The sequence below is a fragment of the Corticium candelabrum genome, chromosome 16 (genome assembly GCF_963422355.1).
Source record: "Corticium candelabrum chromosome 16, ooCorCand1.1, whole genome shotgun sequence".
Lineage (NCBI taxonomy): Eukaryota > Metazoa > Porifera > Homoscleromorpha > Homosclerophorida > Plakinidae > Corticium > Corticium candelabrum.
Window position 1 is genome coordinate 2806299 of NC_085100.1, and position 14378 is coordinate 2820676.

The window sequence follows — 14378 nt, forward strand, 5'->3', positions numbered from 1 at the left end:
TTATGTAAACACCCAGATGTCAAGAATTAGGAGACAAATTAATTGTATAAATCATTGATATCACAAATTGCGATGATGCAACTATCATTTCGACTGCTATTTTCTCTATTCTGTCTATTTCTCTATTCACTTTCACACATTTACACCCAAATCGCCTCAATTCACATCATTTCATGATTCGACTCCCTCTACTGCTTTCGCTGCCAAATTAATTAAATCTGTGCCTGAAATTATAGTGAGGATGGTGAGATTCCACATGCATCCCTCCTCCCTGAACACCAGCAGACTGACTATAGACGGGTCTTGTTAGAGGTTGCTGCATCATGTGTTGATATGAATGACCGAGCAGCTGATACTGCTGTGGCACAGTCATAGACGATTGAACCATCGAGTGAGAAAGAGGAGGATGATAGAGATAGGAAGTCTGAGTGTGAGGATCAACTCGACTCGTGGATACAACGTTGTGTCCCTGAGAATGAGTCAGTTGAGGATCGCCATAATGCGTCAGCGGTCTCGATAGACGTTGCATCGTCGTTTGGCTCTCACTCGAGCAAGCAAGCAAATTCTCCACACTGTGATGATGTTTCGGTTGAGCTCCCTGGCTCTGCATCGTCGTCACAGTAGGAACAGGCAGACCGGGCAACATTTGTGAAACATAATGACGAGCATGGCTCGAACGCAACAAACCTTGCTGCTGCTGCTGTTGCTGTTGCTGCTGTTGCTGTTGCTGCTGCTGCTGCTGCTGCTGCTGTTGTTGTTGCTGCTGCTGCTGCTGCTGCTGCTGCACAACTTGTCCATCACTCTTGCTTCTCTTTGGATACCGAAATTGATTGTATTCATTACTCTGAGGTCTCTTTCGAGGGCTGTGATGAAGACTCTGGCCACCACTGGAAGGAATCACACAGTTGTCGACCGATCCTCCGGCCCACTGGACAAGGAACACAAATGAGAACAATTACGAGTAACATAGAGACACGAGTCACGAACATGAATGAGTCGATGGTGCTTTGACTGCTGAGCTGCCGCTTTTTCTAGTCACACAAACGGCAGTGAGACACCGAGGCTCAGTGTGTGCATTAGCATACCCATACCCGACAACATAGTCTGCATAAATTGATCATGATTGCTGCTTGCTTCGATCATTTTCGGCTCGTCATTAAGAACATGGTACAGCCCTACAACAAACTCTCTAACAAACGGAGTCGCTAACCCCGACTATTACACTCCACCTGCCATCTGCCTTGCAGACCACAACTGCAGATGGATGTCTGGAATTCTAGAAGCGAGCTGAAATGCCGGCAAGATCATGTCGCTGGCCTCCTGTAACAAACACTCGTTGAACAGACAGACGAAACAATCATCACGACCCACACACCATCACACTGCCAAACGTAAGAAACATTTGTCCGAGCAACAGAAGTATCGACGTCGTCAGTCTGTTCAAGTCGTGTTCGTTGGCCAATAAGAGTGCTTCCCTGAGATAACGCCTAAAACAACAACCATGAACACATTTAATGTGTCGGCCAACGTTCTCAACAAACTTTGCTTCAGTGTGTTTGCTTGCGAGAAGAGAGTGGACGCCTCGAATGAAGCAAACGGCAGTTTTCAGGTTTATTGATAATTCGGGAAGCGACGAGCCAGCAATACTTTCCAGAATACTACGAAACTAAAACCATACTGAAATGTCACACACATACACACACCACACACACACACACACACACACACACACACACACACACACACACACACACCACACACACACCACACACACACACACACACACACACACACACACACACACACACACACACACACACACACACACACCAACAAAGCAAACCCAACCAACAAATCAAGTTGGCATCAATGTGGTACATTGTACATTTTCAAAGGCAAATTAACCAATCACACCGTTTCAAGTGTACCTGAGCATGGTTTCCCGCCGATAAGGATACAAGGGCTTGGTTGAGCCACACAAAGATCTGGAGTCCAGCATCGGCTGTCTACAGACCGACATCAGACATTCTCATTTTATCATCATTAGATGCCACCATATGGTACACTACCTGTAGTGCCATCGCGAACTGGTGATTCGTTGACTCTATACTTCCACATGTCATCGAGTACAAGCCCTGAAATAAATTATTCAGATTTTATATTGATATTGATACACGTAGCATTTCCTATAGGTTACAATACCCAACCCATTACATCCAAACTACCCGAGTACAAGTACCAACAATGCAGTGACTTGATCAGCAGAGGCTCAGTATATGTTTCATGCCCATGCTGTGTGATGCCTTGCCACTGAGTCTGATACATACATGCTGGCCTTTACCATTACTACAGTCACTAATTGTGCGAGCAAGCAGTTAGTATTGTTACATATGAATGAGTTTGGTGTTTGAAGAGATAAAGGATGTGATGAGCGATCACAATCATGGACTCTAGTAGGGATCTATTTCTAAGCTTCTGTGTGAATGTCTGCCAATTCGCCATCAACCCATTAGTCTACCTGCCCATCTATCCGTCAGTCTACTCATCTGTCAGTCTATCCATCCCTCCATCGGCCTACTCATCATCTAGTGTCTCGGTAGTTATCTCGATAAATTTATTAACACACATCATATACGTTACAGTACAACCTTGATTATCCGGACAAATTTATTTCCACCTAAAAAGCACGTGCCTTTCACATGTGACATCGTTCCAACATGAAAACGTGTGAACTGACTCCGAAATTGTAACCATAGAGGACTTTTTATATCTAACAGTTAAATGTGTAAACACGTTGAGTTGTTGTTGATCTAATATATTGCTGTATATTAATTAATTAATTAATTATTTGTACGTTGTGTACTTGACTGTCAATGTATGACTAAACCACTACAGCATCGTTTCAATTATCCCGACAATATGGCTTCCGCCGAAAAAGTCCGGATAATCGGGGTTGTACTGTACTGTACTGTACTGTACTGTACTATACTGTACTACAGTATTTCCCGCCCAATTATCCGGTTGGGGCAACCAATTATCCGACTCAGTCAATCAATTATCCGATTGGGGCAACCAATTATCCGACTCATGGTTTCAATTATGAGAAGTGTAGATATATGGAAGCGCTGGTTAAAGGAATAATAGCGCCTACTGACGGATGTTGTTGCCATACTGCTGCACCAGTATACAGGGTAATACTGGTTTTCGCTATTAATTAAATCACGGAGGAAAAACCATCAGTAATTGTCTGGTAATTAATTATTGCCCACCAGCGCGGATGACCACACAGAGACATGGGGCAGTTGCAGTTGTTGCAGCAAGGGTCAGACTCTTGTCACAGCCAGACGGCAACTTCTGCTAGATTTGTGTCCTGACGCACTAAAGGACTTAGCAGGTGCTCTAGGCCTCAACGCGCTTTCTAACTAACATGTACTCACCGTAAAGCTGCACATGCAAGCAAAATTAGAGAAAATACGTACTGTAGAACTCAGCAGAATTAACAACCACGCTACTCAAACACACGTTGATAAAGTACATGTTACGTCTACAGTCTAGGTAGCTCTAAACTCTCCAGGTCGATTGCTAGGCGATTGTGAATTTGTTTCACTCAGAATTGGATGAGGGCGCAAAGCTGAGAGTGTCGGTGGTGCAGTGGTCTTTTCTCTCAAATCAATGAGACTGATGCGAAAGAAAGACAGCAGAGCTGTTCAGTTGCAGCGCACTGCAGCTGGATCCTCACATTCATATGTGTAGTAGCTTAATTGTCATAGCGTTTCCCATGATGCTATCAATCTGACTGAGACCCAAAGCACTGAACAACTAACCAGCGATGCAAGGTGAGAGTTTCATTCGCGAAGTGTACAGCTTGCCAGAGCGACATCAGATAATTGGTTGCCCCAACCGGATAATTGGTTGTCTGAAGCGGATAATTGGTTGCCCCAACCGGATAATTGGTTGCCCCAACCGGATAATTGGGCGGGAAATACTGTAGTTCTGTACTGTAGTGTACTATACTGTACCATACTGTACTAGTACTGTACTGTACCATACTATACTGTACCGTACTGTACTAGTACTGCACTGTACTGTACTGTACTGTACTGTACTGTACTGTAGTGTACTGTACCATACTGTAGTGTACTGTACTGTACTGTACTGTACTAGTACTGTACTGTACTGTATACTGTATGATACTGTACAGTACTGTACTGTACTGTACACTGTACTATACTGTACTGTACTGTACTGTACTGTACTGCACTGTACTGTAGTGTACCATACTATACCAGTGTTCTCGCCAGTACCGTCTGCACCGTCGTTTTGATGGTTGGAACAAGGAAGGGACGTTTGGGGAGGGAAAACAGCAATTTTTGACGGTTGGGGAAAAAATGAACAGCCTACCACACGTAGTGTGGGACGTCTTCCTTCAAGATCCATTGTGGATTTAAAGCCATTTACCTCTATTGGTCTTGATGGTCCCCACATTCCTAAAGAACAATCTCATAACATCTAAAATCTTTGGGCGTGGTCTCTTTGTTGCAGCAGGTGTTGCAGACTGTTGTTGCAGCAGATGTTCTACTAATTACTGTGTATCTTCAATCCCAGGTTTAGTAAGTACCTTTGCAGATCTCTTTAGAGCATAACCACTCAAATGGATGTATCAATTCGCTAAATCATTATGGTTATAAAAACATAATGATCCTCCCTCACAAAGCATGCTGATCCTCTCTCACAAAGCACGCTTGCAGCTACAAATTCTCAAAGCTTTTTGTATGGATTTTACACATGATTACACTAGACCGCTAGAAACGTAGCGTATTAGCTAGTTATGGTCAAAAGGAGAATAAATGGTCAGAAGGCATAGTAGTATCCCTATACTAATCATTAATACTATTGACGTCACAGTAGCCAACGTATATGCACAACTTACTCTTGTAAAGCTCAGCTCACAATCCCAGGTTTAAGTTAATTAAGTCAACTTGTCATTGTAATAATCTAGTGTATTATAATTATGTCTAGCTGTGTTATGTTCAACAAGGTTATGTTCAATGAGGTTTACTCGGCAAGTCCAGAGTGGCTATTATATTGAATAGTCTACCAATCATGCAGTAACTAATATACATGCATAAGACTCTACGTAGTACAACTAGGGAAAGGTAAAGTAACAATATGATGTTACTACCAAATATGTCAGCATTAAACATTTGATGACGTCATTATATTTGATGACGTCATATTGACGGTTGGCAAAATATCCTGGCTAGAACACTGCTGTACTGTACTGTACTGTACTGTACACACCGTACTGTACTGTTCAAGACATTCCGTAGATCAACACAAGACCGAAGGAACAATACTTACCAGCAAACTATGAATTGTTGATTGGTGGGATTTCAGCACAGGGGAACAACTATTACATACGACAATAATTTGTTCCACCTAAGTAACACAACATCTTTGCTGCAACTACAACTACAACCGATATACGACACTAGAGCACCTCCTGAATTGCTGTAGAAAACTGGCCCTGAATCAGTCGACACACAACCACATTCTCCAGCACGCTCGCCTTTAGTCTAACAAGCAGCGGGTCACCACCTAACACATACAGACAATTCTAGCAGTTACTGAATAAAACCATAGATACGATATTGAGTTAGAACTAACTTGTGTTTTGATCAATTAGACTTAATGCCCGAGAAGCGTACGAAATGGCTTTCTCACTTGAGCCAGCCATAAGCGAATGCAATATGCATATCTACAATAACCATAATCATACTCGTATCAACAAAGTTTGACACAATCTCACCAAATATACGAAAGCAAACAACTGTTTATCAGAAATCCAATCAAGCATTTCTCCACGTACGACAGCATCAGAGCCCATGCCGCTGGCATTTTTCTTTTCCACCATCAGTTTTACTCGGTGCTGTAGCTCCTTCAGAGGCACTCTTGCCTCTTTCACCTGCCACAGTGTCAGTAATACTAACAGTTACATCTGGCCGGCACTAGACAATAGACAACATACATGCCCAAGTTCCAGTAAATGGATTACTACAAAGATAAGATAGAGTGCGACCAATCGATTACGACTGCATCCTGAATAATTGACAACAAGCTGGCCACAAACATCTAAAACATGTTTTGCTTCTGAGTATTGAGAACTCAACATCAGCCACTGAAAGTCAATTCATGAATTTTTAAACCAAAGTTTATATTATCATGTCAGAATGGAACCTTTGCCTGATTCAACAGCAGCAGGATCCTACATCGCACCACACACGTAGAGTCACATACGAAAACACGAGAAACATAAAACTCACTGCGAATGCTGTGTTCCTGTTTGAGCAGCATACTGCGCTCCACTAGCCAAAAGAGTAGCTACGCCCACACAGTCTCCTCTGTATGAAAGCAACTCCTGAGATAGACACACAATATAGATGTCAACCTGGCCCTCATTGCTTATTAGTCAACACCTTATCTACAGACGAACATAAATACATATACAAAGTCAGTACTTGCACTTACAGCCAGCTGAAACAGAAGCTGGAAATGAGATCTGGGGAAGCCCTTCAATGCACTTAGCCCTTTCCTTAACAAAGACTCAGCAAGTGAGGAATTGCCCTGCATATGGATGCAGTAATTACCTTAATCACGCAAATTGACAAGAGACAAATTCAAATTTCCCATACCTCCTCTTGATATAAACGAGCTAGATGATAGATGACGTCACACTGTATGTCACCGCTACAGTTCGTTAGGACTTGATACTAAAACACAATGACGAAATCGATAGCTACATTGTTGTAATCCGCAATAATAAACGTAATGAGAACTATACTGCTTTCTCTAGATGTCTCTTCGCTCCTGCTTTGTCTCCCAACTGCTGGAGAAGCAGCAGAGACGCGTCTCGTCGCAGTCGAGCCTCCTCGTGAGCTGGAGCGACAGAGAGAGCCAGTTCCAAGCAGCCAACAGACTCTTGGACTCTAGAAGGCACTGCAGCTTTAAACAACTCCGACAGGCCCAGAAATATTTTATACTCTCGACTGCCAGTCGCCATATTTAATTATTGCAAATCCCTGGTTGCGTATGTCGCATCCCCGTATGTCGTCTAACAGTTGGGTTTATCACATCCCCGTATGTAGCTAGCTTCACATGTCAAGACGTGCGCTTCCTAACGTTCTCCTGACTGGAACACCCGGCACGGGAAAGTCAACGACTTGTCGCGAGGTATCGCGTCACACAGGACTGGAACATGTCTGCATAGGAGACGTAGCTAGAGACGGCCAACTGTACGACGGCTATGATGACGAACTCGAATGCCCCATTCTGGATGAAGACCGGGTACGACCGACGTGTGTGTGTGTGTGTGGGTGTGTGTGTGTGTGTGTGTGTGTGTGTGTGTGTGTGTGTGTGTGTGCGTGTGTGTTGGTTAGTTGGTTGGTTGATTGATTGTTGACTCTGACAGGTGATTGATGAGTTGGAAGAGAGACTGGGAGAAGGGGGAAAGATAGTTGACTACCACAGTGCCGAGTTCTTTCCGGAGCGGTGGTTTAATGCTGTTTTTGTTCTAAGGACAGACAACACTCTTCTCTATCAAAGACTAGAGCAAAGGTTTCAATATAATTATTATCATATATACACATGACGTATTATATTTAATTACTTTTGCAGAGGATATGCAGAACGAAAGTTGACCAACAACATTGAATGTGAAATATTTGGTAGTATATTGGAGGAGGCTAGAGAGAGCTATAGTGAAGACATTGTGTACGAGTTGCAGAGCAACACTCCTGAAGACTTAGAACAGAACGTAGATCATATTGTTCATTGGATTGAAAGGTGGAAACACCAGTTATAGAAGTAAGTCGTCTTTGTGTATGTTTAGTTTGTGTGTAATAGATAGAGAACTATAAGGACTGTAGATTTGTTATGGATAGGAAGGCATTCATTCTATAGAAAGGACTCGGTCTAGCTTTGATGTACACATGCTTCTGGTGAAACATCAAATTAAGTGTAAATTTCCTTTTCAGCTTTGGCTTTCAGCATGCCAAGGCATAGCTTTCTCTATGGTCAAAGCGAATAATAAAATTTGAAGTTTGTTAATTAAGTTAATAGAAACTAATTATTGAAATTTGCTTAAATCATAGTATTGTGTATGCAATATCTTTTTGGCTACCATCCTAATGGTTTCAGTGCAAGGAATAGGCCTTGTTTGTGCTCAACTCTATGGGCAGTGGATCGTCCTTTCCAATGCTAGGAATAGGTCATGTTTGTACTGAAGACAGTGGCCAGTATCTGCCATTATTCCTTCCTTATGTGGAGATTCTGTCAGTCTTGTTTTTAATTATTAAAGAGCATGTAATACGTTAGCTGTACCTGCTATTCTTCCATGGAGATTCTGTTGGTTTTTATTTCTAGAGCATGTTCACACCTGTCTGATCATTAACTGTGGTTACTTACACCGGGTCTAATCACAATTAGCATAACCCCATCCAAATACCAGCTGGATGTACAGTCAGAATGGCTTTCATGTTCTTAGGGTTAGTGGTGACTATGAACATAAACAAGCAATGTCACCCATTTTTACGATAGTCTTTGTCTTTTCCAAGTCTCTTCTCTGTTGCAGTTCTTTTTATGAACCGGTTATATGAAAACTCTTGGGTAAGGCCAGATGAGATAGGGAATGACCTGTTAGTCTCTATGTATGAAGGTCATGTGTGTGTGTGTGTGTGTGTGTGTGTGTGTGTGTGTGTGTGTGTGTGTGTGTGCGTGCATGCATGCGTGTGTGTGTGTGTGTGTGTGTGTATGTGTGTGTGTGTGTGATTGTTACTAATAGCAATGCATTAGAGAGTCACACGGTGTTACTCTACTAGGACATCCTAATCATGAGAAAGTCACTAATTCTAGGGGTACAACTCTGCTTGTTTTTTAACGATGTCAAGGAACTGTTTAGCATGAACACACTCTCATTCAACTTGTAGTGAGTTGTGAATGCTATTTGGCAATCACAAAACATGCAGTACAGACACTTAGCATTTGGTTCCTTTGGTACTAACATGCCCACATACTCCCTTCTCAGTTTTACAGCAGCATAACACGAACTTGTTTTGGTGTTTGTCTGTTTTGCAATTTTCAAGACAGGCTATGCCAGCCTATCTAGTCACTTCTGTTGTGGCCTATTGTGTGTCTATGACCCCTTCAAAACTCATTTAATGACGCATGCAAAAAAATATTAATGTTATGTTGCCTCATTGGGCAGCAGAAGGGTTTCAATTTGTAATTGGGTTTAAGTAGTTGTGGTGTTTATAGCAGTTGACGTGTGAAACAATAATTGTGTTGGTGGCAATACCAGTTGTCTCTACTTTTCATAGACGCTGTCATGATAAGGTAATTGCTATACTGGCAATTACAGGAATCAACTTTAATGTAAGACGTGTACTACGCACTTGTCATGTGCACAGCTTGTGACAGTGACATCGCCAGACATTTGCTGCGTACTTCCATGTTTATCAGTAAGTAGGTAACAAGTTTTGTTTTCTACTGATGAGCTCTTGTGCTTCTTCCCTATAGCAAGATAGGGCTGTCTAGTGTAGATCAAACTGGAAGTTAAGTGTGTCCACAAAAACAGGCTTCGTGTCTGTGTGTAGATACACTAAGTGCATTCGTAGCATATTTTCATACCATATGCGTGTAGGTCTGTAGTCATTTTGCCAAAGATAAGATGGATAGTTAGGGTACAGGAAAATGAATTATAATATCCAGAGAGTGATGGGTGTTGCTATTGCTTCAGAGAGATATTACGACATATTTTGGTATTGTGTTGCATTACTGGTGGCTTCGGTATCATGTCTATGCCTTATTGACCATTAATGAATGCATGTGAAAGGAAGATAGTCTGATTGTTGCTTTTTGCCTTTGTGTCTACCTCAGTTTTTGCTTACATGCAATGCTTACTTGAGTTTGGCTTTGCATATTTGCTTAGCCTTTAGCCCAACTCATTGTTCGGATTAATGTCATATTGAAATGAACTCTGGATTATAGCACGTTTACTCGTTTCAAAAATCATCTCTTCGACGATATGACGCATTGTCATTGGACGTTAGTTTGTAGCAGTAGCTTATGATATTGTATAAACGTGTACAAGTCAAACTTTAGTCGTATCAAGCATGATCCCTGCATGTGGATACAGTGGTATGTTACCAGCAAGTGATGAAAAATCATTGCATGAAATCATTTTTACTATGAGCAGTAGACTAATGAGTGAATGGTTCTGGCAAACTTATTTCAGAAAACATACAGTAACTACAGAGGGGCCACTTGATCTGACACTATTGAAAGGTTTCTCATTATGTAACATGCGACTCAAGCTGATAGTTTATCTAGATAGCTGAAGTTCTAGGGTGGTCTGCAAAACAAATGTTTAATGAGGCAATAGTTGAAGTTACTGACTATTGACATTTTATTCTCTGTACAGTGAATATGTAAATAGTGCAACATGCTACTATCTATAGACATATAGTCTGTTGTAAACAATTCGGCAGCTTGTCTGTGTATGTAGTACATTGCTATGGCTGTTGGCAAGTACACGTGTACTGCACTTGTACTGGAGCTTCCATCACTTGCATCTGTACTTAGTGATTCCCCTTATGTAGCATTTGTTGCATTCGACGTGCAACTGCGGCCACCAGACGAGCCGACAGTCGCACCCATACGGCTCGTCGGCCAAATACTTCTCGTAGCCGCTCTGACAGCACAAGCGGGTACAATCGTTCTCCTCACTCTTATTGACACTGCACTCTCGACCGTGAACACCCAGTATCCCGTGTTGTAGATTCGGTTGGCACAAATCCCACGTCCCCTCGTTGTAGACGAGATCGCCGGACGTAATCGGTGTGTTCGCGTCCCAGCTCTTCAACTTGGTCTTTCTCGCGTTCATCTTGATTCGTACGGCCGTGTCGTATTTCGACCTCAAAACGCCGGCGACGTAGCTAAACGTTGCCAACTCCTTGTAGCAGACCTTGTGTAGGCACGACTTGAATCCGTAACAGTGACAGATAGTTCGTAGACTCTTCTGTACCGCCTGCATGTAAACCGACACGTGCAGTTAGTAGAGAATTAATAGCGAGAAAACGGAATGTTATGTACATACGAGTCGTCCAGCTTTATTGTTGTGTAGATTGACCATTTGTCTCTCGGTGTAGCCCCCGTTGTCCGTCTCTTGGGCAGCGTCGACAAATCGTTTGGCCAATTGTACGCCCTTGTCGACGTCGTACGAGCACGAGCCCCACTCGACCGACCGGTTGGGCCACGGTTCGAGTTTGTGTCTCGGCACGCAGCCGCACGTCAGACTCATGGATCCGTCCGCACACGCGTGCGTCAACGAGTAGGCAACTCCTGCAGAGCTGATGGCATACAAATAGGCCGCTTCTGGTGTGCCTAGAAGAGAGTCGTACATGTTTAATTATTGATAATGATGGCGTAGAAGTGAAAGCCGCAACGAGGTCTGAAGCACCGTTGTGGGACCGCAGAATATTTTAGTGTCATGTTACTTGATGACCGTACAATTTGTGCTAGGATGACGTTTGGTGTCTATCTTTAGTACACACACACACACACACACACACACACACACACACACACACACACACACACACACACACACACACACACACACACACACACACACACACACACACACACACACACACACACACACACACACACACACACACACACACACACAGCGACCACAGACGGTGTGCCTGTTCTGTTGCATAGTCATTGCCTTACTCGTGTGCATATAAATTACTCTTGGTGTTCTAAGGTCAACATATGCATGCAGGAAAACTAACATTTAGTGACTGCAGTTCTCACCGAAATGGGCGATGTTGCCGAACGGACGCTCTTGGCTGCGCGGTGCCGTGCAGTTCCAGCGGTCGTTTTTGAATTGTTTGTGGCAGTGATGCTGTGCTGCGATGATGCCTTGACCGATGGCGACCATCATGCTTTTCTCTCCTTTCTCGCATATCGACTTCTGTTTTCTCGTCATCATGACGTCTTTGCATGTCAGGGGTACGTCTGCGTCAGTGTTAGGGTTAGAATTGTCGATCTCGTCGTCTGTTGTGTCCAATTCGAGGACACGATCACCTAGTTGCCTGGTACACAGAGCAGAGGTATTGTAAACATGGAGTTTAGATGGTATGGTCACGGTCACTGATCTCGAGACATTAAAATAGATCTAGTGAAGTTCGTGCTGTGCAACCTCCACTTAAGGCCATGCAAGTACAATGTAGCATGTATACACACAGACGTGCACACACACACACACACACACACACACACACACACACACACACACACACACACACACACACACACACACACACGAGGACAATCTCGTGCACATGCACAGTACCAACTGAGACGTACCACCAGGAACAGTTTGTTTGCAGAACGAGCACGCAGAGGCAGAGAAAGAGACGCAGCAGACAAAGTCGTACCATCCCGATCGCGTTACGAAAGAAGACTGAGTGACGAATATGATACCGCGCCCTATTAATCAAGTGGGATGTCCCCTCGTGACCACTAGAGGTCGAACCAGAGGCTGCATTGCATACATTGACGATCACAATGTCGTAATTCCATCATACATTAATGTCTAACAATGTCAAGTTGTTAACTGAGGGAAGAGACAGACACTCGAATTCAATACTAACCGGTAAACAGAAGAATGAACCGGTCGTGTTCCTACCCCGTGAAGCAGTTGATACACACAACTACACCAACAACATTCCAACTCGACAAGGCCTCGGGTTACAAATACTTGACTAATGTTGTTTAGCATAGACGTCAACAACAACAACAGATTCCATGTGGTCGATTCGTTTGAAATTTAAATCTGGCTGCCATTGGATCATCCAAGTAGCGGTGGTTACCACCAGTGTACTTCCCGTCGATTTATACGCGATACCGCCAGACATATAACCGTCTATCTCTTACTCCCTTGCCGGTCTCTTCAATTTTCAACGACCAACGTGGATTTCTCTCATTTCTATCTTACTGGTTTATTCATGATGCACCGGAAGGTGATACCTGATGCCAGTAAAGTGTTGTGTGTAGTGTATCTAGCGTGCCAACGGCTGCACGTCACTACTTGCCAATCGATACCAGTTAACAATAACTGTCTGGGTTTTTCAAGTACGCAAATCAGGCGCTTACTCGAGATTAGAAATCGTATACTTGTTGTACGGTCGAGCAGCAGTGCGTAAATTGATTTCCTACTGTTGCTTATTATCAGACGCACTAGACTGCTCGACTAACAATTATTGTAATCAATGACAGAACCCGTCGGCCAATATTCGATTTTTAAGACTATTGACTGGATTAGGCAAAATTTGATCTTATTATAGTGAATGCCATTGGAAGTATGTCCTAGTGCGTAGGATTGATCATAGATAGCTCGAAATCAAGTTGACCTTTTGTTTGGAAGTCGCGTCCCTTCCGGTTACCGTTTTTGCTGACATTGCACGGCCAAACAGGACCGGTTGCGATGGACGTCTGTCGCGTTATAACAGGAAAAATTATGCGTAATTGTGCGTGATGCAGGCAAATTCGTTGAGATAGGTGGCAGGCACATGTTGAGTTAGCCTAATCTGATTGCACATGTTTGACGCAGGAGAGGAGGACAACAGTGTGTTTGGCTAGCAAGCAATGTAGTTTGTCAAAAAGCAAAGAATGTAACAAAATTTCGTTGCGTTTGTTGATACGTTTTTGCTTGAAACGAGCCGTCTAACGTGTGGATGCGATTGGCAGCTAGTGAGGCCACAAAGTGAAACGTTTATTGCATCTAGTTGTAGCATGGTTTCACTATTGAGATTATGGAGGCACTGGCTAGAGTTTAATTAATTAACATTCAACATTTTTTATCATACTTATAAAGTAAATCCCTCCAGCTGTTTCAACATTGCGGTCGCTTGAATTGAACCAATGGTTACTGCTGAGGTTTCTTATATTCCTTCCATATTTAATCGGATAGTAATTTGAGATATTGGCAACGAAATGCGAACTACTGCGTTATTGACTTTCCGCGCCTACTGACGAGATGTCACTACAGGGTGCAGACACCAGTAGAGCTGTGTGACAAACGCCGCCTGTGATAATGGCGTGACCGTGCCGTGACGAGACCTAGATAATTGGACGACCGGTGACATGCATATTCGCACTTTTTCCTGCATGTGTCGTAGTGCGTTTGAGGCAATGGAAGTGGCAAGACGGACTCTGGCCAAGAGACATCGTTAGCATTCGAATTTCCCTCGCTGAATGCGGCAAATCAAGTTCGTGACGCTGGAATATCGCGCACGGCAACATCTACTACG

At 43.2% G+C, this 14378-nt stretch overlaps 3 protein-coding genes across 3 annotated transcripts; 1 reads left to right on the plus strand and 2 right to left on the minus strand.

Annotated features, from left to right (window-relative positions):
• Nucleotides 1-38: 38 nt before the first annotated feature.
• LOC134192375 (MAU2 chromatid cohesion factor homolog) lies at nucleotides 39-7096 on the minus strand. Its single transcript, XM_062661115.1, has 18 exons — nucleotides 6842-7096; nucleotides 6693-6770; nucleotides 6529-6624; nucleotides 6324-6418; nucleotides 6238-6265; nucleotides 6029-6178; nucleotides 5810-5965; nucleotides 5668-5758; nucleotides 5501-5598; nucleotides 5362-5439; nucleotides 2070-2135; nucleotides 1929-2006; nucleotides 1542-1666; nucleotides 1376-1487; nucleotides 1230-1320; nucleotides 1092-1175; nucleotides 988-1031; nucleotides 39-928 (listed from the first exon to the last, which is right to left on the minus strand). The coding sequence occupies exons 1-18, from the start codon at nucleotides 7058-7060 to the stop codon at nucleotides 209-211; spliced, it is 2409 nt and encodes an 802-aa protein (XP_062517099.1). The 5' UTR covers nucleotides 7061-7096; the 3' UTR covers nucleotides 39-208.
• A 14-nt stretch (nucleotides 7097-7110) lies between these two features.
• On the plus strand, nucleotides 7111-8097 carry LOC134192379 (adenylate kinase isoenzyme 6-like). Its single transcript, XM_062661119.1, has 3 exons — nucleotides 7111-7344; nucleotides 7469-7614; nucleotides 7675-8097. The coding sequence occupies exons 1-3, from the start codon at nucleotides 7156-7158 to the stop codon at nucleotides 7859-7861; spliced, it is 522 nt and encodes a 173-aa protein (XP_062517103.1). The 5' UTR covers nucleotides 7111-7155; the 3' UTR covers nucleotides 7862-8097.
• Nucleotides 8098-10409: 2312 nt separating this feature from the next.
• Nucleotides 10410-12766, minus strand: LOC134192377 (protein Wnt-5-like). The gene is made up of 4 exons (XM_062661117.1): nucleotides 12433-12766; nucleotides 11878-12158; nucleotides 11153-11439; nucleotides 10410-11083 (listed from the first exon to the last, which is right to left on the minus strand). Exons 1-4 carry the CDS (start codon nucleotides 12504-12506, stop codon nucleotides 10619-10621), a joined length of 1107 nt encoding a protein of 368 aa, XP_062517101.1. The 5' UTR covers nucleotides 12507-12766; the 3' UTR covers nucleotides 10410-10618.
• Between the last annotated feature and the right edge of the window lie 1612 nt (nucleotides 12767-14378).